This window comes from Sturnira hondurensis, unplaced genomic scaffold (genome assembly GCF_014824575.4).
Source record: "Sturnira hondurensis isolate 20B ecotype Veracruz unplaced genomic scaffold, ASM1482457v3 Scaffold0004136, whole genome shotgun sequence".
In the NCBI taxonomy this organism is placed as follows: Eukaryota; Metazoa; Chordata; class Mammalia; order Chiroptera; family Phyllostomidae; genus Sturnira; species Sturnira hondurensis.
This window is the reverse complement of record NW_028076767.1, coordinates 43,763,292-43,787,435: the sequence shown is the minus strand read 5'-3', so window position 1 is coordinate 43,787,435 and position 24,144 is coordinate 43,763,292. Positions and strand designations below refer to the sequence as shown.

The window sequence follows — 24,144 nt, the reverse complement described above, 5'->3', positions numbered from 1 at the left end:
TTAGGGTTATATCTTAGGCATCAGTTGATCACATGGTTCCCAGAAATAGTAAAAGTTCAGTTAAAAATGGTCACAGATAACATCTGAGGTGGAAACATCCTCCCCACCCCAGCCAATCACTTCAACAGCACATAAATCAGATTCTTATGTGGCTCTCTCTAAAGAAAATGCAAGGCATACCTTTACCAGCTCCACAGCTCCAGAAGCAAAATCACAACAGTAAAGAAAAGACGCTGGAGCATTCCTATAAACACAAAGGGAAACACTGAAATCCAGAACCCAGATATGCTCAGATGGCAAAAGAACAAAAACTAGGTTTGAGCTAGTTAGTAAGTATGTCCTTAATAGACTTCTGGATGACACTTGGCTTGTCATTTCTTTTTTGTAAATATTGTTCTCTATCTAGTGGTTTATGGGCAGCCTTCATGTTGCTTCTGGTGGTAGTGGATTTTATAGCCTACTCAGGGACATAATTGATTTTAATGCAACTACTATAGGGGTGCGGATAGAACTGGCTCCTAGAGGTAGAAGTCTTAAGAATTATGAAGGAGAAGGATGGCATTACTAAGTGGGGAGAAGGGGAAGGGAATAGGGTTTAGAGGTGGGAGTCACACTCCAGGGATGAGAAGCAGAGCTGATCCCAAGACCCCAGACTGGTATGAGGCAAGAAATGCAGGAGGGTTTGAGGCACACAAGTAGAACTTCTGATTTGATTCAGGAAGCACCTCAAGCAAGGAGGACTTTTAAGTAAATATGAAATAAAAGCACAAATATGCATTTAGCAAAATCCCCCCAGGCTCAGATTACACTCTTAAATGCTGTGAATTGATGACTACTATGTTCATGTATAATTCACTTGTTCTGTGGCACTAGAGATTGACATTTGATTTAAGATCTGTCCAAATAAATTTAAGTATGAGGAATAGAGTTTGGTCACAAAAAGTTAACCAGCACAGAATTGAAGTTCAAATTTGTACTGGACTGGCTGTTTTTTCCCATCTGCCCCACATGAGCACAGTGACCGACTGTAGCCATACTCCTCTCGTTTCCTATGAAATCCATGTATGTGTGACTGGTAATTGCTGGCGGTCACAAGTGTCTGAAATGTTCTCAATAAACACTCAGATGCACACGGCACTATGCGGTACGACGGCTAAGGGTGAGGGCCCTGGAACCAGACTGCCTGAAGCTGGAGACCTGGCTTTACTACTTAGTTGTGTGACCTTGGAAGAGTTCATCTCTCTGAAACTCTTGTTTCCTCATCTTTTAAACAGAGATAAACATGGCACCTGAGGTGGTTATGAGGATTGATGAGTTCATATCAGTTTCTAGAAAGCTGCCTAATTTAGAGCAAACACCTAATAACAGTCATTCTTACATTTTTACTGTTGCTGTTATTATTATCACTATCATAATATTAAAGGAAGATCTCCCTCTGCCTTCCAGGAACTTAGAAACGTAAGAATTTACAGGGTTCTGTAAAAACTTCTGCTTAGCTCAAAATGCTGCTCTGGACACTGCCACGTGTAGTTCATTATGAAAGCTATGCAGCCTACCTTTGGGCAGTGGTCACTAAAGGCCTACACTGCACAGCAGTCTAGTTGCTAAAGGAAAGAATGGGCCATTTGCCCTGTGTCCTACCGGGGCAGCAGCATGACCTCTGAGACTGAATTTCCACTGCATCGGCAGCCCAAGTTGAAGTCTTGTGACCACTCAGTGACATTTCAGAGCTTTTCTGTAAAGTCAGCTGTCCGCCTTGGCCCTTCTCCCAGCAAGCAGGTGTAAATATCACTACCACCACCACACCACCACGCACTATCCTGGAAGAGGGTTTAAGCATCAAATGATCCTTGGAGAATGATATGACTTCTCAATTCTGAAGGTGTAATTATGGTAAAATATTCTGAAAATGTAAAACACTAACTCCATACTCTCCAAGAGTATAGTAAAACATAATTTCTTAGATGGGGGAAAAAGTCTGATCTTCCTCTGGGAAGGTTAATCACTGGTTGCCTTTTTAAAAAATATCTTAAAATATGTATATTGATTTGAGAGAGAGAAAAAAAGAGAAAAACATTGACTGGCTGCCTCCGATAGGTGCCCTGACCGGGGATCTAAACCCTTAACCCAGGCATGTGCCTCGACTGGGAATTGAACCTGCAATTTCTTGGTGCGTGGGATGATGCTCCAACCAACTGAGTCACACTGGCCAGGGCATTGGTTGCCTTTTAAAGGATGAATTAATGAGGTCAGATTATTGAGGTACAGTGATGTCTAAAATTGGAATATGAGGCAAAATAAAGATACAGACAAGAAAAGTCAGGGAGTGGAGGAGGCCAGAGCTTGCAATTATTAGTTAAAGGAAAGTAGAGAGGTAAAAATACAACTAACAAGTGGGGAATCAGAGATATTAATGAGTCAATGTGTACTGAGCTCAAACCATCTATATTGTTCTGATAGGCTACCTAGAAAAACAGATTAGGGTAAAATATGCTCTCTCCCAAAAGGAATATAAACAGTGGTTGGAGAGATAAGATATAAAGAAACGACATGCTAAATAAAACCTTGAGATGAGTCATAAAGCAACACATAATTGACTGGCAATGTAATAGATTTCTCTGTATTACAAGCTTGGAGATCACTGGCTATGCACTAAAAGAACAGGAAATTTCAGCCCAGAAATTGGAAAAGAGATAACAGAGGAAATAAGTACAGAAAGAGAAAGGCCATTCAGAACTGACAATTTGCCAGCATCACTTCTGCCTGCCTACCTTAACCAGTTAAATTTGATGCTATTAGGGAATACTTACTCTTCATTATGTTAGGTTTATAATACTATTGGAGAATGTCCTGATCTTTTGGGGATACATCCTAAGACCCATCATAGTTAAAAATAAAGTGTCATGATGTTGGCTTTATATTAATAATTGTTGAATTAAGGTGGTGGGTACATGGAGATTCATTGTGTAACTCTTTACTTTTCTGAAAGCATTTCCATTTCCATAATCAAAGTTAAAATAGCATCTTTAAATGAAGGAATGCGCATTGAGAAAAGACTGAAAAGAATGACAACAAAAATTCTGTCAGCAGCTGTGTTAGGATCATGGGTAATTCCCCCACCTCCTCCACACCCCTCCCATTTCCTCTAATGGAAATGTCCTGGAATGTGCTTATGTTGATTGATAAGGAAAAAATAATATAAAAGCTATTGTGTAAACTTCCCACTGAGGTGAAAGGTGTTAGAAAAGTTTTGTAAGGTGTGTTCTGTCGTGGAGATACTAAAACATACAGGTGAGGTGTGGAAGAGGAAGGGCAGGGCAGGCAAACATCTCCATCCCCATCCTGGACTTTTTTGAGTATTAGGGTTGGTTGCTGTTAGCCCCAAACAATTTCAAGTCTAGAGACACTCATTTGACATCAAAAGGCTTTATCCTGGCTGTGGCTCCAGAAGTAATAACACAATAAAATGAGGATTAAAATATAAGCTTTAAACGCAATTCTTTAAATGTAAAACGACACCTATGTGTCCAGGAGGAAGAGATCTGTGAAGTTTAGCAATTCACAGCTTAGTGGAAGGATTAAATCTCTTGGCCTTTTCTTGCTCTTTTCTTATTTACTCTTCTACACAAACACAAGCTTAAGAAAATACTTCACTCTGAGGTGGACAATCCATGGCTGTGAGACACTATTTTCACAGTAGTTCCCAGTTCACTTGAAATTAAGCTCTAAGACTAAGACACTGCTTTTGAAGCTTGCCTTAGTCTTTATTTATACGCAAACAAGAACTCTACCAGTATATACATGACAACATTCTCCCAGAATTTCTCAACATCCCGTACATATATAAAACTCACTGCAGAGTGTTCAGAATTGGAAAAACGCTATTTCCAGCACCACAGCCAACCTAAAATCAAAGAACAAATATATATCATGAAACCAGGTTAAATGTTCCTAACGTCAGATTTTTAATTAAAAAAAAAAACTACAAGAAATTCACTGGACCTCCGGATACAGGAGATTTTTCTAAACTGAGAAGCAATGGAATTAATCACAAGAAAAATACTGAGACATTTAACTATGGAAACATTTAAAAGGTTTACATACCAAAACTAAAATAAACTGAATTAAAAGATGACCAATACAGTGTGGGGAAAAAAACCCCATTTGCAATGAATATGATAAAGGGTAGAGAGCTCATTAAAAAAAAACTATGGGTAAATAAGCAAAGAAAGAGAACACAGAAGAAGTATGAATGGCTTCTAAACATTTGAAGAACTATCTGACCTGCTTAATAATCAAAGAAGTGCAAATTAAAATGTGTAATGTTTTGTCTTAGAAAGTGGAAAGTAATAAAAGAAGAGTATTCCAATCAATGCGGATGTGAAGAAAAATACACAGGTTGCCATGAACTGTGTGTGAACTGTTAGTACAGCTTCTTACACAGCAATCTGGCGGTATACCTTAAGAGTATTAATTAATTTATATAAGTTATGAACCAGTGGATCTACCCAAGATAACAAAAGAAAACGTGAGAAAGTCTATACCCAAAGATGTTTGCTGTAGAAATCTCAAAACAACTTAAATGCCCAGTAGTGTAAAAAAAAGTAAGTAGAATTATAGTACTCCACATAGTATTTTGCTGCCATGAAAATATTTATAGAAAAATTTTATAGATAGGGAAAACAACTTATGAAATAATGTTAAATAGACACAAAACAAGACCCCAACTATAGCTCATTATATAAAACAGTATAAATAAAAAGAGAAAATGTCAGTAAAACGTTAATAGTGCGATTACAGATAATTTTATTTCTCTTCTCTACTCCTTAGCAAATTCTCTGTAATTAATATGTTCTACCTTTATAGTCAGAAAGAAGTGTATTTTTAAAAATAGAAAATCAAAGCCCACACCAAATTATAGCAAATTATACATCTCACATTTCTATTTCATCTAAAAAGGGGTAATAACAGAAAGAGATGATGGAAGTTAAGGCCAAAACTTTATTAGTATTTAAAACTGCCTTCAAGTTAGATATTAAAACTGAAAAAGTAAAAAAAATTAATATTACACACTTAATACCTGACTAATTAACGATAAAAGTTCCTTAATTTTTTTTATGTACAAAAGTATCCTGAAAATTTATTTAGTTAGATTGGATCACTCTCCCCTGAGAAAAACCTGGATCACTAATAAAGTAATATGGAATGTGCACCTTAAGACTGTTCACCACCTCCCATCTCTGCCCTGCAGCACAGCACATACATACCTCTAGGACCCTGAACGTGGCTTTGCTACCAGGAAACAGCTCAGTCTCCAGGGGTCCTTTTCTGTGTGCTTCAGGGTCAAGTTTGGAAAAATCAGATTCCGCCTCGCTTTGACCATCTGACAAGCTGGAACTTTCCTTACAATTTTTTTCTTCGGGCACAGTAGGACAGTGCTTTCTTGAGAAACCATTTGCAGCATTAGTTTTTACATGGTCCCATGATAATTCTTTTGTCTTCTCTTCAGTTTTTTGATCAACTGGAAGAATTTCAGGAAATTCCCTCAAGAGCCAATTTCGATCCTTGAAAAACTTATTCTTATGAATCTTGTAAAATGTGTCCCAATATTTATTAGCTTCACTCTCATACTTAACTAAAATAAAGAGAAAAAAATTTCATTTTACCATGAATGATACTATTATTTTAATAGCAAGATATATTTAATAGTTAAATCTGTTAAGTATATTATTATATCCATTATTTATCATGTATTACAAGCATGTTTACTATGAATAAGTTTAATATTTTAATTATCTGATTTTTTTTACACTTAAAGGTTAAAACTACAGAGTATTAATTCTCTCAAAGTGTGTCAATGTGTGGGGTATTTAGTCCATTTATTTCTGTCTCAATAGTTTAGCCAGCAGGTTTTTGTGAGGAATATAATTATTGTAAACAACTTTCAACAGTCTAATCTTGGAATCTTCATAATCACATTTTTACCAATAACCTACAAGGTTCTTTATTATCTTAGAGAAAGGAGACCTAATTTTTATCTGTGTAAATGCAGTTTCAACACAATGTCTGTGCAAGTTGGTAATCAGACAGGAAATTGTGGTATTATAAATTACATAATCTTAGAGCTAGAATGTCCCACTGAAATACTCTACTCTGATACCCTTGTTTTGCATTGGAAGAAAAGCAGCACAGAACAGATGAACCCAGCCCCAGGGCCTGGAGTCCTATCATAGCAGAACCAGGACCCTGGATAATATGTACCCTGGCTCCTGGAATCTAGGGGCCATCCCATACCTCCATTCCTCCCCCACTTTCAGAGGCATCTCTTCCTATTGACATCTCCCAACATGAAGCCTTAAAGAGAATTTTTATGGCTTTTAAAAAGAGATATGCCTTTTGTGATGTTATCCCTTAGATTTCACTGGATCCCAGGGTCAGGGTTAGGTCAAGAGTCTCAAAACTTGAGAAAATTTTTAGCTTTCTGCCTCTGTTCTATTTGTACCTTAAACTAATAAAATAATTCACTCACTTCCTCACTCACTCATTCAACAAACACTTCTTGGATACCATTATATACCAGGCCTACTCCCTAGGCCTAATCCATGGCTTAAGAATCACTTTCACCAATGTAGGCACATGATATTTTTAAAGTGCTTCAAAAGAATAAAAAGCCTACTGATACAGAATTTCCACGATTCAATGTTAGGTGAAAAAGCAAAGTGTAGGACAGTATGTTATGATGCACCATTGGTTACAGGAAAAAAAAAGAAAACGTGTGTGTGCATACACAGAAACACACATGCATGTACATATACACATTTACTTGTGTCTGTCTGTACAGAATAGTTCGGTAAGGATAATTACCTAATTAGTAATACTGGCTGCCTCCAAATAGGGGAACTTAGTGGTTTCTTAATTTTCATTTGAATTTTGATCTGTGTGCAATTACTGTAAACCAAAAATAAATTAAACGAAACTAAAATTAAAAATAACAAACTCATTTCTTTCACAACTTTAGAGAGGTCCCTCAGAACAAGCAATGCCGATAATCGGGCTTATCGTTGTTACAGAGCTGCGTCCTCATGCCCTTGTTTTTTCTTTTCTTTCCATTTTTATCTTTATGACCTTGTACCATGGATCTCCACCCATTTGGCCACAAGACTTCCTTCCCATCAAGACTGAACCCTATCTGGCAGCAGGACTGCTATAAAGGCAGAGACTCCCATCTGCATTTAAGGTCTGAAAAATGAAAGTAGATCTCTGTAACAAAAGAATTACGTGATGTTGAAGTCCAAGACACACTCACATCCACACCAGTGGAAGGAAGCCTATTTATGACTAATCTAAAACTGCTACATATTTATCTTCACAACAGTCCTCTCTACTTTTGAAACTTGGAGTGTACCTGGTATACAAAGAAAACAAAACACCATTCTGAAAATCAGACTCAGGGGGAATTAGGAACTGCCTAATTTCCCCAGGGTCCTCTTGTACCTTATATTTTTCCTTTCACCTTAAAAACTCTCTTTGTAACTTACTCTATGCTGGTAAAAGATTTTCCTGCTTCTAAAAAGCAACCAGCTAACAAGACCTACATTTAGTCAAATCTATAGTACATGCATTTCCGATAGCAAGCTACTTGTGAAGTGAGTTTGAACCTAACTACCAGTAAATAGAATGTAAAACACACCTTGATCAATGTGCCGAATATTCCCCTGGGAATTAATTGGGGGTAGGGAGGTAGACAGCAGGGGAGTAACTTGAAAGAAAAGATATTCGTAGCAGTACTATTTATAAGAGGAAGAAGTGGGAATTATCTCAAATATCCAACAAACCATGACCAAGGAAACTAGGCAGGTCAAAACTGAGTAACCTTATATAGAAATTAAAATTTAAAGAATAATAATGAGACAACATTCACACAGAATGGTCTCTACACTAACTGCAACTCGAAAATCTATTTTACATTCATATATTACAATCAGATGAAAATTTGGAGTCATAACAACAATTTAATAATTATTATGTAGTTCTTCCTTTTGCAAAGTTTTATCTACATCTTACACAAAGGGAAAGAAACTTAGTTGATTCTTCATTCAACTTGCCTACACGGTTTCCTCCTTTGATGAGGAGTTGAATGTACCTCTATATTGAAGCTCTAAAAAATCTGTGTACTTTCCTATTAAACCCCATGAACTTACAGAGAACATTAAACATTATCAGTTCTACAAATTACAAAATCTTGGATAACACTGCTGTTACAAATATAAGCCTATATTACTGTTTTGATTTCTACAGTTTAAAGAGAAAATGAATCTGTATCAAGTGACTGGAATCTGGTTCAGGTACCAAATACATCAAGTGTGTAAATTCAGGTCTGGCCCAGGAAATCTTTAAACAGGATCTGATGTCCACTAGAAGATGATGGTCAATGTCTGTGAATGTAGACACTCTGAAGCCTTTTTCAAGTATTTCCTACTCATGCATTAGGAGAAAAAAACCCAAACATTTACATAAATCATTACACCAATAACATCATTGAAAATAACAGTTACATGAACACATATGAAGTGTAGTTTATGTGCCAAGCTTTGTCTAATGCCTTCCTTGAATTTTTCTTCTCATTTAACCCTAATGATACCTCTCAAGTGGACATACTATTATTCCAATTTACAAACAAATTCAAGGTCAAAGGGGTTAAACAAATTTTCCCAAGGGCCAGCAGAGCCAGGACCCAGTTCAAGTCTATTAAACTGTAAAACTCATGCTCTTAACACAATTACAGTGCATTGCCTTCCTAACCCAAAACAGTAACTCCCTCCAAAATACCTCTGAAAATATCTGTTTTTATTTTTGTTTTCAGGTTTCTGCTGATACTTTATTTTTATTTTGTATTCAAACTATTTTGTATTAGTTTCAGGTGTACAGACAGTGGACAGACATTCATACTGGTTACAAAGTGTTGCCTCTGATAGTTCAAGTGCCAACCCGGCACCACAGACAGTTACTACAATACTGCTAACCAAATTCCCTGTGCTGTACCTTACATCCCCAGGACTGCTCTGTAACTTGCTGCCAATCTGTGTTTTTTAATCTCACCACTTTATTTCACCTCACCCCACAACACCTCTCCTCCATCAGTTTGTCTTTGGCATCTCTCTGTTTCAATTTTGTATGTTCGTTTACTTTGTTCTTCAGATTCCACATACTTATAAGTGATATTAAATTGTATTTGTCTTTCTCTGACTTCTTTCATTTAGCATAATACCCTCTAGATCCACCCATGCTGTTAAAAATTAACCTCTGCTTTTCTGATTTTGTACTTTCCTCTCATTATGAAACATCAAGTTAAGATTAAAACTTTGTCGACTGGAGTGAATTTTCATAAAAATAGGTCAGAAATACAGAATTAATTAAACCTCACTTGAATTATATAAAATATAAATTATGCAAGGCTATATGATGAGACCAAGGTGAGCAATGACAAGATATAATGCTCTATGAGAATAGATAGATTTGTGGGACAAAAATCAAAACAGAAACAGCACCCAGGGTAGGCTGGGGCAAGGTTAACACAGTTTGGACATTATTTTTTCTTTTTAAAGTTGCGTTTTCAGCAATACCTCCAGTCAATTCTGGAAACGCCATACTTCCCAGCAATGTGTGACAACTTCTGAGACCCCACAGTTCAATCAAACTTGTAATTATGTTTATGAGACAATGTAAACACCTTCAGTGTATGATTTAATTTCCTGAACTGAAAGAGTGTCTGTGATAACAGGGGATTTTGAAGAGTTACTTTCTTGACCATGAGTGAAACATTTAGTTTCAACCTACTGTTAACTTATCTCAAGTTCATGTCAATAATTAAAATACAATATAGTGTGAAGATATCTGCCCTATCTTCATCTTGTCCAACTGGCCTTCTAAACTGGCCTCTTAATGATCAATTTTTCTTGGACAACCATTTTTTCCCTTCACATTCCTAGGCTGCCATATCAGGATTCATTGCTCTAAGCCAGTGGCAATAAAAGGGATGTAGTGATCTGTTTAATCACAGCCAGATGAAGCAACTTCTCAATTATTCACTTATTAATACAGAACTGCTGAGGGGAAGAAGGAATATGACACAGTAACCATACTTAAATATTCAGAATTCATTCTGAATCACACTGAATATCACAACTTAGAAAAAGATTTAAACCATTTATGTATCTGACATATATGATATGATTAATATGAATTATGAAAATTTATTCTCAGTTACAGTGAAACAAAAAGCAAATTAAAGTTATTTTTGCACATCAATTACGCAAATACCTGAGCTCTCAATGTTGGAAATTTCCACATGTCACTGATAACGTTCACTGTCTAATAAAGAAAAACTTTTAAAGTTATGAAATAAAAAGTATGTTTCTAAGATCACTGCATGAAATTTTAAACAACCAAAGCTGACTCATAAACAATACCTTAAACTTATCAGCACATGAAACTTTTAGCTACTTTTTTTTTCCCACATAGGATATCTCCTCAAGTGGTAAGGTATTCACAAGAAAGGTACAGTGGGATTCTTTTACTATTTTGCTTGACATGGATAACTCATCCTAGCTAGGTAGTTATTTACCAAGATATTTTAAAGTAAAAATCACAGCTGCAATTGTTATTAAGTTTTAAAAACCCATTACATTTGCTAAATAACCAACTGAGATATAACACACTAGGGATGTTTTTAGAAAATTATAAAATATAATCATATTAACTCAAAAACTGCCAAATGAATCTTGCCCATTTCTCAAATTAACCTGCTTTTAAAAGAAACATGAGCCATAATGAAATATAAAAGAAATTACCAAAGGATATGTGGAATTAAAAATCATTAATCTGGGAATGTAATTGAAAGAAATATTGCTAATGAAAACCCTGGATGCTATATATTTTAATCACAAAAAATGAAATGTCAACCATCTTATAGCAAAAAAGACTATTAGTTGTGATGGATAAGTTCTTATTTTCAGAGTTGTGAGGGTGTTTTCCTGACTTCGATTCTCACCAACAACTGAAACAATGGACGAGAAATGGAATATAGGAATGACAGGACAGACTGACTGACACACCCAAAGACCGAAAGAAATGTGCTAGGGAGTTGGCCAGCATGGGAGAACAGCCAGCATTTCCTCTGAGTGGCATTAAAGCCAGGGAGATAAAATCAATAAACAGTGCTCATGGTGTACGATAACCTGCTAATGGGATACTCTGTGATGGGAGAAAACTGGCCCCTTAATGACTTCGGTCTGTCTTAGGTAGGAAGAGACAGTGGTTAAATGAGGTGCTGGGAAAACTGGGTCAGAGCTTCCTCTGGGTTTTCACAAAGGTTGGGAGTAGAGCTCTTAAACGGATCTATTCCCCTTGACCCATATTCATCAGAGACTAAATATCAAGTCAGAAGCCTCACCTAGGGCTTCTGCAGACCAGCAGCTCTATGATCCCTGGCTGAGCCTGGACTGGGTGGCTGGGTAGGCATTTACTCTCACTGTAATGTCCTGTCACTGAAGTTTCTCAAAACAGAAGTGTTCTTTCTGTGCCATCCTCACAGCAGCCCCAGCTGCTACTCTGTGCAACCCTGCTTAAGTGTGATGAACCAGTCACCCTTCCTGTGTGTCCCTCTCCTTGTTCCCTGACAGGCAGGAAGTCCACTGCACTGAGTAGTGTTACAGGGGGGATGCAGACGGGACCCAGCAGAAACCCCAATCACTTTGAGTCGTTTTAAAATGGAATCTTTTGTTCTGTGTCTCCACAGCAGCCAGAAAACTTGCTCAAAAAGAGACTGGACATGCTAATAAGCAAAGCAAATGCTTCAAAGCAGCAGCATCAGTCCGCTCCAGCCTGCTTTTCCTGCTTCTTCAGAGAGAGCCCAGTCACCACCTTTCTATTTCAGTCACACTATGGTTCTGTGGGAACTGTCATTTTCCTTTACTGCGGTTTCCAAGGCCCTAAAATAACCTTCTCATTAGCTTCACTCAAGTTCATTGTTAACATAAATAGGCCAAAATAAGCAGCTGCATGCAGAGCACTGTAAGGGAACATTATCAGCACTGCTCATGTATTTATGTTCTAAACAGAAATATTCAAAGGAGCATGAAAAAAATCCTCGGTTTTTCAAATTATCAGGAAATATACTGTGTATAATTTTCAACTTCCTGGAAATGAATTAAGATGACTGATAACTTTTAATTCAGTTTGGGCTTGACTCTTTCTGTCATATCCAGGTGACCCCTAGCAGAAGCTTGAGTAATGTGGAAAATATGTCTGTGCAGCTGCTGGCAAAGAAGCAAAATTATACTTCCTCAGAAACAGTGTGACAGAGTTCCTGCAAAGGAATGCAATGCTGGCTGATCTGTAAGCAGAACTGCCACTGGTATGCACCCTCAAATCCAACCCCAGCACTCCCCGGCCACATCCCACTCTGGGCTGCAGGGCCAGGGCTCAGAAACACAGAACGGTTCCTCCGTGGATCAGGTACTCTTCTTTCTTGGCCGCCTCCCAGGACACACTCAAACTTAGAATAAGAAAAGAGAACAAGCTCTAAGGAATAGCAAATGATGCCAGAGGGTAAGAGGGCAGCACTGTCCCCTTCATTGGTCACAGCCAGCCAAAGAGGGCTGTCTCATTAGCTCAGTTTCCTCAATTATAGACTAAAGTCACTAGAACAATAGTTAACTACCGATGGGATTAGTGATTTTCACAATGCGTGGCTTGTACAGAGGAATGTAAACATCTTTCCCTAGGGAATCTCAGGGCAGCTGATCAATCTATCCTGAAAATTGTGTCTCAGGGGTTGGCAAACTTTTTCTGTAAAGGGCCAGATAGTAAACAGTCATTGTGGGCTATATATGGTCTTTGTTGCCATTATTTAGCTCTGTAGACAGAGCCCAAAAGCAGCCACAGAAAACATGCAAAGAAATGAGTGTGTCTGTGTTCCAATAAAACTTTATAAGAATGGGCAGTGGGCTGGTTTTGGCCCATGACCGGTTTGCCCACACGTGCTCCATCTAATGGGGTCACTGTTGCTACAAGAGTGACTAAGAAATGGTCATGACCAGAACCAAACTGTTCTGGCAAAACTAACCTGTGGTGTTGGAAGCCAGAATAGCAGCTGCTTGTTTTGAGGTCTGAGGGGCTAGGGGAGGTGTGGTAATTGGAATGGAACATGAGGAAGTTTCTGGGTTACTAGTAATATTTTATTTCTAAATGTAGGTGTTTGGAAAATTCATTGAGTTTTGTGAGAATTAATGTATAAGTTGTGTAAATTTCTGTATTTGGCATTTCAATAAACTATTTTTTTAAAGAATAAAGAACCAAGATGTTTTAAAGAAAAAGTGATTTTCAGGAAGATAAGGGTAAAAATCCTATCTAGAGAGTGTAGGTGTTTGGCAAAGTTTTCCAGCAATGTAGTGAGGACAGAGGCCATTTTGGAGGGTGCTTTTTAAAAAATTGTGGTTAAAACAACACCTAATGTAAAACTTATCATCTCAATCATTTGTAAGTGTACAGTCCCATAGTGTTAAGTATATTCACACTGTTGTAAAACAGATGTGTTGAACTTTTCCACCTTGCAATTCTGGAACTTTATACCCATGAAACAATGATTCTGTGTTTCCCCTTCCCTCAGGCCTTCATAACCACCATTCCACTTTCTGTTTCTGTGTATCTGGCTACATGTGATAGCGCATATAAGTGGAATCAATACAATATTTGCCCTTCTGTGACTGGTTTATAGGGTTTTCTTCCTTTTTAAGGCTGAATGATAATAATCCACTGTATGTATATACCACATTTTGCTTATTCAGTTTATCTGTTGATGGACATTTGGGATGCTTCCACCTTTTTCCCAGTGTGAATAGTGTTGCTATGAACATGGATGAGCAAATAATCTCTAAAGACCCTGCTTTCAAGTTTTTCTTTCTTTCTTTTTCTTTTTAAGCCCAGAGGTGAGGTTGCTAGTTCATATGTGGTAGCTTCATTTTTAATTTTTTAAGGAGCTTCTATACTGCTTTCCATAGAAGTTGTACCATTTTACCATTCCACTAACAATACACAAAGGTTCCCATTTCTCTACATCCTCACCAAGACATTTTCTGTTTTTCTGATAGTAGCATAGATCAATTTTTTTAAAAAGATTTTATTTATTTATTTTTAGAGAAAATGGAATGGGGAAGAAAAAGAGGGGGAGAAACATTGATGTGTGAGAGATACATCAACCGGGTGCTTCTTGCATGCCCACAACTGGGGACCTGACCTGCAACCCAGGCATGTGCCCTGACTGGGAATCGAACCAGCGACCTTCTGGTTGGTTCACAGGCTGGTACTCAATCCACTGAGCCACTCTAGCCAAAGCCACAGATCAATTTTTTAGAAGCCATTTTTGAAGGTTGGCAAGGCCTTATCTAAATTAAACTTTAAATGCCAATGGCTTTCAAGAAAACTACTTTTAATCCTTATTGGAACTTTACGTTTATCCTAAAAGACCAGCAACATTTTGATATGACTTTACCTTCTTTGCTCAAAGTTTTTTAATTTGTTGAACTTTCCTAATAAATGAAATGCATAAAAAAGATGTACAGCAAGAGGAAAATTTTAAAGTTATATTTTCATATCTTGTTTGAAATGCCACCCATGTGTGTATTTCTTCCAGAAGAAGCAGCTATGTAACAAAAAAAAAAAAAGAGCAAGAATAAGGTCAATACATAATTTATTTCATTAACTTTGGTACTGCCATACTGGAAAAATTGGGAATTCTCCCAAATGAAACATGTAGATTGGCATAGGGAAAAGAAAAGAACTGTCCAAAGTAATGACCCACTAAGGAGGAAAAGACACCTAGGTGTGAAATGAATAAGTAGAAGGTCAAACAGGAAAGCCAGGCCCCAGGCACCAAAACAGTGAGTTGCCTACCTTGCTCTTCCGGAAGGACTCGCACAGCCGAGTTTTCCTCTACTTTTTTTCTGGCTGCTGCTGCTTCTTCTTTTGACCACTGCATATGATCCCTATCAAAAAATATGACAATTGTAAAACATGCTTTATAATTGAAAAAGCCAGAAAAGGGCGGCAGGGGATACATCTGTCACTCCACATTACTCAAAGACGAATAATACAAATTAATTCCATAATGACTGAATATATTTTGTATCAGATGTTTCTCCTGATAAGTGCTGGTGCAACCCTGAACTCTTAAGGTTTCTTTGTCTAAATCTGGTTGTGTTACAAGCCCCAAGTCACCTTTTGGACATAATTGCTGAATGTCCTGGAAGTACTATTATGGTGCATGATTATTTGGATGCTGGCATGGTTTATTGTATTTTACTCTACAGCTAAATCCATTTGCTTTTTTGTTAATTTATGAACAGGGCATTCTTTATAGTTTTTGAATGCTCTTTTTCCAATAGTTGTAAAATATTTTGCACTTACCCTCAGTTTCTATGGTAACTTAAGACTTTTCTTATTGGCTGCCTTAATTCTATAATTGGTCTCATTTATATTTAAAGTACAGACTATTTGATATAGCATATAAAAGGGTCACCTTCCTAAGATCTGGCATTTTCCTCAGATTTTACTTTCGCTTTATGAGAAGATAATTTATTTTCTGCCACACATACACACACACACACACAATGTCTTTCTTGGAATAAAAACAACACCTTTTTACAAAGAGGTGACTTTTTGGTTCTGTTTTTACAAAGTTTTTATTTCCTTTTTGCAAGTGGTAAAACTATAATGAGTGATGTGATTTCCTGGAATAAACCATTTTTTCTAAGCAATAATGAAATCACATACTCAAAAATTCAAATTCTATATAGCTGATTGATAATTGTAAAAAAAATCACTAACATTAATATCATATGATACCTGTGGCTATCTCATTGAGGAGAAAGGGGTAAATTATCAAATTCCTGATATGCATCATTATGATGACTGATAAAAATTGATATGTGTATGGTATGAAGCCAAGGGTATAGACAGTTTATACAGGAAACAATTTTAAAAAACTCATTTTGATTGTTTCCTTTGGGTATAATTGCAGATGAAGTTAGGAGCTAGGTGTGGCAAGAATCAGAGGACCTCAAGTGTGAACAGCTTAGTAGTGTGCAAGAACAATTTACCGAAGAGGGACTGGAGGGAGGCCAGTTAGAAGGCTGCTGCAGGGATCTGGGAGTGGGCAGTCCCAGGACTAAGGCGGCGACAATGGAAAACAGAAAGGAAGAGTGGAGGGAGAGTCACCGTGAAAAACAAAAACCTGTTATGTCCTGGAGATTATATAGATGTTCCAGGAGTAGAATAAGAAGAGTCAGAAATGAATTAAAAGTCTCAAAACTGAGTACCAGGAAAACTAGGACCCTGGCCAGGTAGCTCAGTTGGTTGAAACATGGTCCTGTGCACCACAATGTTGCGGGTTTGATCCCTGGTCAGGGCATATACCTAGAATTGATGTTTCTCACATCAATGCCTGTCTGTCTGTCTGTCTAAAAAAAATCTACAAATATATCCTTGGATGGGGATTTAAAAAAAAAGAAACTAGGTGTAACAATGACAGAATATGGAGTTGGTTTGGGTAGAACAATGATAAACTTGGTACTATTTTAAGTAATGTGTGTGCAATCAGATATGAGAGGGTGTATTCCAGTGAACCACCTATAAATACACCCATGAAAAAGTAAGAAACTGCTTTCTTTACAAAGAATTAAAACTGGTATACTGAAGTCCCCTGGAAAAGCAAATGATATAATGTAAAACTCAGTTTCACAGATGAAACTTTAACCAACATTATTTTAAATAAAACCAAATAATCATTAAGCAGCTTTGTCGCTTGCTTTAGTAAGATTAGAATAGATTTTATTTTGACTTACTTTAATACATATGAACAATCACATAAATAACTCTGAGCTGGTAACTATATATTAGGATTGTGTACATATAAATATACAGGGTGGGGCAAAAGTAGGTTTACAGTTGTTTATATAAAAAATACTACAGTTATTAATAAATAATAATAAGAGCAAACTCTGTTTTGTGTACTCACAATTGTAAACTTATTTCTCCCCTTCTGAATATAGAATATTATTAAAAAGAACAAATCATTTATTTAAAAGGTATTATTATTAAGGCTGGGGATAAGTCTCTTGTCTGTAACTTTCTACAATGTATAGAAAAGAAAACAATTTCCCTGTAAAGAATCAAGCTCTGAGACAATGAGAGCATATGTGCTCTTTAGCTTTAAGCATGTTTTAAACTGTTAGTTTAACTTGCTTCTTCCTGAGTATTTAGTAGATTTAGTTATTTCTTAAATTGCTCTAACTAACTCCCTTACACTCTTCTTTATGTTGCTTCATTTTCTTAACTGCTAAGTGCAGGTAATATTACACCCGAAGCCACTGCAGAACAGATTTTCCACTGTACAGTTGCGGAAGCCCCACTGACACCATAAAACGTTCCTACTGTATTTATGGGACTTCCTGCAGACCCGCAGCTTTATGGCAGTTTTTATATCCGAGAAGTCTAATTCATGTACACCAACCCCCCAACAGATAGCAATAAGAATTACTCAAGTTTATAAGTAATAAATACAAGTGCAATAGAATTTAAGCACAGAAACAAATAACTAACAAATGAGGTGAATATAATCAGGCATTTAACAACAGCCACCACTACCACTACCCAAGGGAAAAGAACGGTTTACACTGTTTGACCTACGAATTGCCCCTCCGGGAATTTATTGTCACAAAGTAACTCCAAAGAACAGAGAAGTTCCACACAGAGAAGTATCTGAACCATGATATTCACTGGGATACCAAAAATAACAGCAAAAAACTGAAAACAACCTTAGTGATAGGGTAATGAAAAAATTGTGATGACTCAAAGGAATGATACACAGACATTTACAGTGATAAATATGAAGGTTATGTAACAATGTGGAAAAATGTTTATGAAATAACATGAGGTTAAAACAGCAGATTCCAAAACTATGTATGTATTACAATCACAGCTATATAAAGTTATATACATATTGGGTGAAATGAGTTATGTTAGAATAGTGGAATTAAGAGATAACTGTCTTAAAATTTCCTTACTATTATAAAGCTGCTTTAACTAGAGAGAATTTTTTAAAACTACTTTTACAAGCCTAGCTGGCATGGCTCAGTTGGTTGGAGCGTCGTCCTGTCCCGTAACTAAAAGGTTAGGATTTGACTCCCAGCCAGGGCACATACCTAGACTGCAGGTGTGATTCCAGGTCTGGGGTGCATACAGTCCCCAGTCTGAGCACGCATGACCCCAGTCCAGGCTCATACAGGAGGCAAGCAATGGATGCTTCTCTCTCAAACTGGTATTTCTCTCCCTTTCTCTCTCTCTTCCTGTCTCTCTAACAAGCAATGAAAAAATATACCCGTGGGTGAGGATTAAAAAAAGCTACATTTACATGAAAACAATACTGTATGTTTAAGGCATATGACAACAGTCATTAAAACTTCACATCACTGTCCTTGGGGGAAAGGAAACCCAGCAATCTTTACATTAAATAGAATGTGCTTTCTTAAGAAAATATTAAAAAGTAAAAAAAGAATTGAGCAGAGAATATTATTAAATATACTGAATTTTTTTCAAAACTTGAACTTGAGAAAGGGATATCAAAAATAAAAGATAGGATTTTTGAGTAAGGAATTTTCATAAAATGATTGGTAGAATTAGTCTTGTAATTTTGTGGTTGTCATAAGTCCTATTGTAATGGAGCAGACAGGGGGCTGTCTGCATTGTGCCTTGGCCCATGACCCAATAATCAGCATTGGAAGGAACAGGTCTTTATATACAATATTCCAACACTGCGGGCACTCAGAGCACTTCTGCTCAGAGCCCTGTTTTCCCACAAGACCCAGCACTTCTCTTGTTCTCTTATGAGCTAAAAGCAAACCCAGTAGTTCCCCATATTCTTATCGTCAGCCAGCTGCACAAAGAGTTTTGGTGAGCCCAGATGGGACTATAGGAACCTGTACTCAAGTTCCAGCCACATGCCATGCCCACAATCCCTTTAGCATGGCTGTGGGGACTTCCCAGGCTCAGGGAACTGCCGTGCATCCCAGCTCAAGGCGCTGGTCTCCAGGAACGCCAGAATGGTATAAAGGAGCAGGTTTGGGGAAGAAGGGAACCCCCAGGCTTTGTGAGCCGAGCCTGCATGCATGCTGGGGTTTGGACAGTAAGAAGCATGGGTGCATCGCCACTTTGGGTAAGTCACCTGAATGCTCCACCATGGAGGCTGAGTCTTGGGGGCACTCCACTATCTTTAGTGTGGCTGGTGACCGCTCCACCACATAGGAAGTAGACAAGGTGGTGGTTGGGTGTGCTCTCCACGTTATGTGCTTCTGCCACGTGGGAACTGCATCAGACGGGTTCTCTGTGCAACTGTGTTCTGATAGGGATGGCTCTGGTCCTGAGGGCCATGAATTGGCATCTAAAAGTGACAGTGTTTCTTGTACTTATAAATGTGATGGTAAAGCTAGAGACTTTCAACTGCCAGATACTGAGTTTGAGCATAGTTCTTCCCAGTGTGGAAAAGAACAAGGATTAAAAGCATATTATGGCTAAATCTGAATGGGTAAAGATAAATGGAAAGGTTGTGGAAGTTTTACACCTGAAGGAAAGGAAACTTCAGCTCTTAGGTGTGGTTATCCTTTATTTGCTTGTGGGTTTCTGATCTTGTGGGCCTCTGGTTTGAACCTTGCTGTTTTGGGTACACCAGGAATCCTGTCTCTGCTTTTTGGCCAGTGAGACCTAGGAGAGGTTGTCTGTAACCAGCTGGGGAGAATGCCTTTGCTAAGCAGCTCCAGGAAGGGTCATTTGGGATGCTGATGAATATGCCAGCCGGGGGCAAAGTGAGTGTGTCTTGCCAAGAGAGGCTGAGCCCGAGAGGGCCTGCCTCTGCAGGAGGGCGTCTCTGCCACTGGAGGTGCCGTGGAACGCCAGTGAGTGCACCAGCTGACTGGTAAGGACAGAGACAAGGTTCTAAAGCTACTCTAGTCCTCCCCCTTCTTTTGGGACTCTATTTTTGTTTTGAATGTTGCTGTTTGTTCTGGAAGGAAACTGAGGTTTTCCAGGAGGAGTTAAAACTTCACACTATGTGAGAATGTGAACAAGGGAAAGCATAAGGGATGAAAATGAAATTTTAGTGAATCTGAATGGGTAAGAAGGTTTGTAAAAGGTATATAGAAGGCTGTAGAAGTTTGTGAAAGTTTTGGAAAGAAATTGTATGGTTTTAGTAATGGTGGAAGTGCAATTTTGAAGGACAAGGACTTTCCTTCACACTTTACATTTTTCTCTGTACCTGATCCAGAATTTGGCATTCTGAAGGAATAAGTGATGATATAAGGTTTCTTTGCATAAAACCAAAGAGACCAGTTGCCAATGGCGATTTTGTCATCCAAGACTTTGACTGGAATGTCATGCCTGAAGGAGGTGTGCCTGGGCTCTGGGTGCCACCAAAAAACCCCGAGGAACTAGGATTGACTTTTGAAGCTAGTGAAAACCCACAAGAGAAAGCCTGGTCCCTTGATTGGTTATCAAGGGACAGTCTTCCAGGGAAGGAGTGAAGGTTGTTTTCCTAAAAGATGGCTGGGAAGAATCTTAAAGCACAATGGAAACCTCAAGAACTTCTCAAGAGAAGCGGTACAAGCAAAGCCAGATGGCAGATGGGTGTGGCTCAGCTTCTGTGTCCCGAAGGGTGGACTGAAGAGTCAATCTAAATATTCCCTGTATAAAGTCCAGCAAAGCAGACTTAAACATCACATGTGATCAATTACTGCTCGGGTTGTGTTTATGCAAACAAACAGGCAAAATTAAAACTGGACTTAATGCAGTCCCTTTAATGAAAACGTGGGTGATCTTGGAGAAAAGTCATGATTCAAAGAAAACCACAATGCTCAGTGGTGGATATTGGACTAGCGCAGCTAGTCTTCAAAGTTTGTTTGCATTTGGAAGTTGAAACTGGGTTTGTGACATCACCAGAGATGCTCAATTTACAGGCAAGAAGGATCTGTCAAATTGTCACTGTTAAATGTCATGCCAGCTAAGTCCTTGCAACTGGATGCCTTCCCAAAAGACAGCCTTGCAAACTCAGAGACTGGTTTGTGGGTTGTTGTGTGAATTAACATGTGTGTTCTTCCTCCTCTTTTCATAGGGCATACGCCTATGATCTCATCACATGAGTGGTTGTTTATACAACGTAGGCCTCACTTAAGAAGCCCATCTGCAGCGCCACCTCCTGAGACTCAACGGTTTGACTGAACTAAGTGGTTGGGTTGGTGAAGTATGGGGCTTCCTGTGGGCTTCACTTTAAAATTGGTTCCCTTATCTGCCCTAATGGCTTGAATGGAAAGGGCCCAGAAGTCAAAAAGGGGGAATCCTAAAATCCCAAAAAGGGGGAATCCTAAAATAAAATATTTTTTAAAATCTAAAAATATTGCTCACTATACTCAGCCCAGCTAAGTATAGTAAGCAAAATGGCTTTGGACAGGTGTGACACTCTGTGCACACCTTCCTCCAGATGAGCCACTCTTACTAATGTGGGCCATTGTAGAATTGATCCCTGCCTTTGTCATTTAGTGGTTATGGGTTTACTTGTGCCTTCTAACCCTCTTGCCAAATCTCCTGCCTCCAGAATATGACAAGGATGTCAACATGTTGAGAAATGCCCGCCCGTGGATACCGAGCATGCCATCCTCTGAGGACAGCCAACTGACCTGCACGCTGCAGGGTCCTTCCCTACATGTGAAGGCCACTCCCTGCCCCACACACCCACTCTGCTAGGGATCCCTGGATCTGGAGTAGGTAGGATGGCAGCTATGGCCAGCAGGAAGTAACTCCCAAAGATTTTGAGACTTTCTCCCATTGTCCTTTATAAGATTAAAGAGGGTCCAATAACTGAAAGGGGAGAATTGTAAAGAGGTATAGGATATGGGTCAGAGAATAATCCCCCCACAAACCTTGGTTGGGGGATGGGGGAGAGTGGATGACAGGATTAAGATCCTTTGCATATCTACAGCAACTTGTTTACCAGCTGTGTTAATAGCTGTGCTGCCACTTTGGGACTAGGTGGATATGACTTTAAGGGTGTATCTTAACTCATGACATAGCCAGGGAGGCGGGTTCCCCTGGATCACTGAGTCACTCCTGCCCTGGCTGGGAATGGCAGCAGAATGAATGTAAACTACATGGGAAAACTGGCAAATGCCACTCATAGTGGGAGGAGTTGGAGATGAGGTCACGCAGGAGGCTCCAGATCAGGATTTGAAACGAAGGGTGGGGAGTGAGGCAGGAGCCATGTTGTTGGTAGTGAAGTAGCAGCTTTGCAGTTTGTAGGGATTCAGCCATGCGGCTTGGAAGTGGGTAGGAGAGCCACGAGGGAGGAGTGATGTAGTAGCCACATGAGAGGGAGAAGTAAGCAAGCAACTATGTAGTTTGTAGCCAGGATCTGCCACGCAGCCTGGTGCAGTAGGGAAGGAGACATGTTGCTACTCTGATCATGCCTGCTCTAGCTGACTCTGGAGCCACCAAGGACTTGGCCTTGTGAGATGCTGACCTGCTGCCATGCAAACCTGAGCTCCTTCTGGACTCTTGAGACTTGTGCCTTTCCTGGACCTTGCCATGATCCAGTGTAATATGACACATACTTTCCTGCACTATAACACAGAGACTGAGGACAACGTAGCCCAGATTCTGAAGAAGAGAACTGGTTTGTGAGGATGGCGACTTTGGTACCTTCCAGAGAAACTGGAGAATGTTTGCACAGGTGGCTTAAGATAAGAACAGGGGCCCTGGCTGGTGTGATTCAGTGTATTGAGTGCGGGCCTGTGAAGCAGGGGGTCGCTGGTTCGATTCCCAGTCGGGGCGCATGCCTGGGTTGCAGGCCAGGTCCCCAGTGGGGAATACATGAGAAGCAACCACACATTGATGTTTCTCTCCCTCTCTTTCTTGCTCCCTTCCCCTCTGTCTAAAAATAAATAAATAAAATCTCTGAAAAAAAGATAAGAACATGGGGGACTTTTGGTATTTCTGGCTTATAGCCTTTTGGGGAACAAGGGAAGTGCTGGGTCTCATGGGAAAGGTGGGCTCTGAGCTGAAGTGCTCCCAGAGCCCCCAGAGTTAGAATACTGTAAATAAAGACCTGTACCTTATGATACTGATTGTTGGGTCATGCACCGAGGTGCCATTGTGGACAGGCCCCTGTCTGCTTGGTTATACTATGACTTCAGCTTGCGTGTGTGTGTGTGTGTGTGTGTGTGTGTTTGTATTTCCTATTCCTTTATAAGAATGATGTACTTCAGTAATGATTCCTTACTTTAGCTTCAAGTTGATGGCTATAACAGCATAAATAATTGTGCATTTGTCTTGCTTTGGAAAAGTTAAAACACATATACATGCACATACCAATTGTTTACCTTGAGTGCTAATGTTATTGAGGATTCTACCTAAAGACAATTCTTCTGAATGTGATGTCACTTCCTCTATAATTTTAACAATCATATGTAATAATCACCCAGTGTAAGCTATGTAGATAAAATGTTTTTGTTTTTGTCATTTATTGTGTATGTAAAAATGTCATTATACAACAAAATTTAAAGACAACTTTAACAAATGTATTAGGTGACTAGTGCATTAAAAATAAAATATTATTAGGTAAAAGAAGAAATAGAGTTTATTAGTTTCCGCTTAAAACTATTTCAATAATCCTTAATTCTACAATAATTTATATTTATGACATAGTTATAATAACAAAAAATTTTAAAGATAAAAAGTCTTGCCTGTCATTTAGATATCCTAATAAACTAAGTTAGTTTTTCAAGTTCCCTTCCTGTGTCTGTGTATATACAAACACACATTTTTCTGCATAGCTAAAAATCTTCATAATTAGGATTTAAAACTTCTGCATAGGACTTGTGATTTTGGCCCTGACAGCATACCTGGTAATGAACTTACCTTCCTGCCACAAACAATGGTGAGACTGGATAAAGTATATAAAGCAACTGTTTTTAGGCATTGGACTACATTTCAGACAGTGAGGGCTGTGATACTTAAGAGAAGAGAAACACAAAAGGTCAGTCTCCA

General features: G+C 38.6%; 1 protein-coding gene across 2 annotated transcripts in view; it reads right to left on the bottom strand.

Annotated features, from left to right (window-relative positions):
* The window catches only part of METTL8 (methyltransferase 8, tRNA N3-cytidine), a 76,437-nt gene that overhangs the window by 10,800 nt on the left and 41,493 nt on the right, over positions 1-24,144 (bottom strand). The window contains exons 1-5 of one of the 2 annotated variants that reach the window (XM_037044478.1): positions 18,261-18,369; positions 14,953-15,044; positions 5,268-5,635; positions 3,855-3,904; positions 181-244 (exon numbers count right to left, since the gene is read on the bottom strand). In XM_037044478.1, the coding sequence (XP_036900373.1) occupies positions 181-244; positions 3,855-3,904; positions 5,268-5,635; positions 14,953-15,037 (567 nt within the window). In that variant the 5' untranslated portion in view covers positions 15,038-15,044; positions 18,261-18,369. Of the gene's footprint in view, positions 1-180; positions 245-3,854; positions 3,905-5,267; positions 5,636-14,952; positions 15,045-18,260; positions 18,370-24,144 lie in introns of those variants that run through there. The other variant, XM_037044477.1, reaches the window with a different exon arrangement.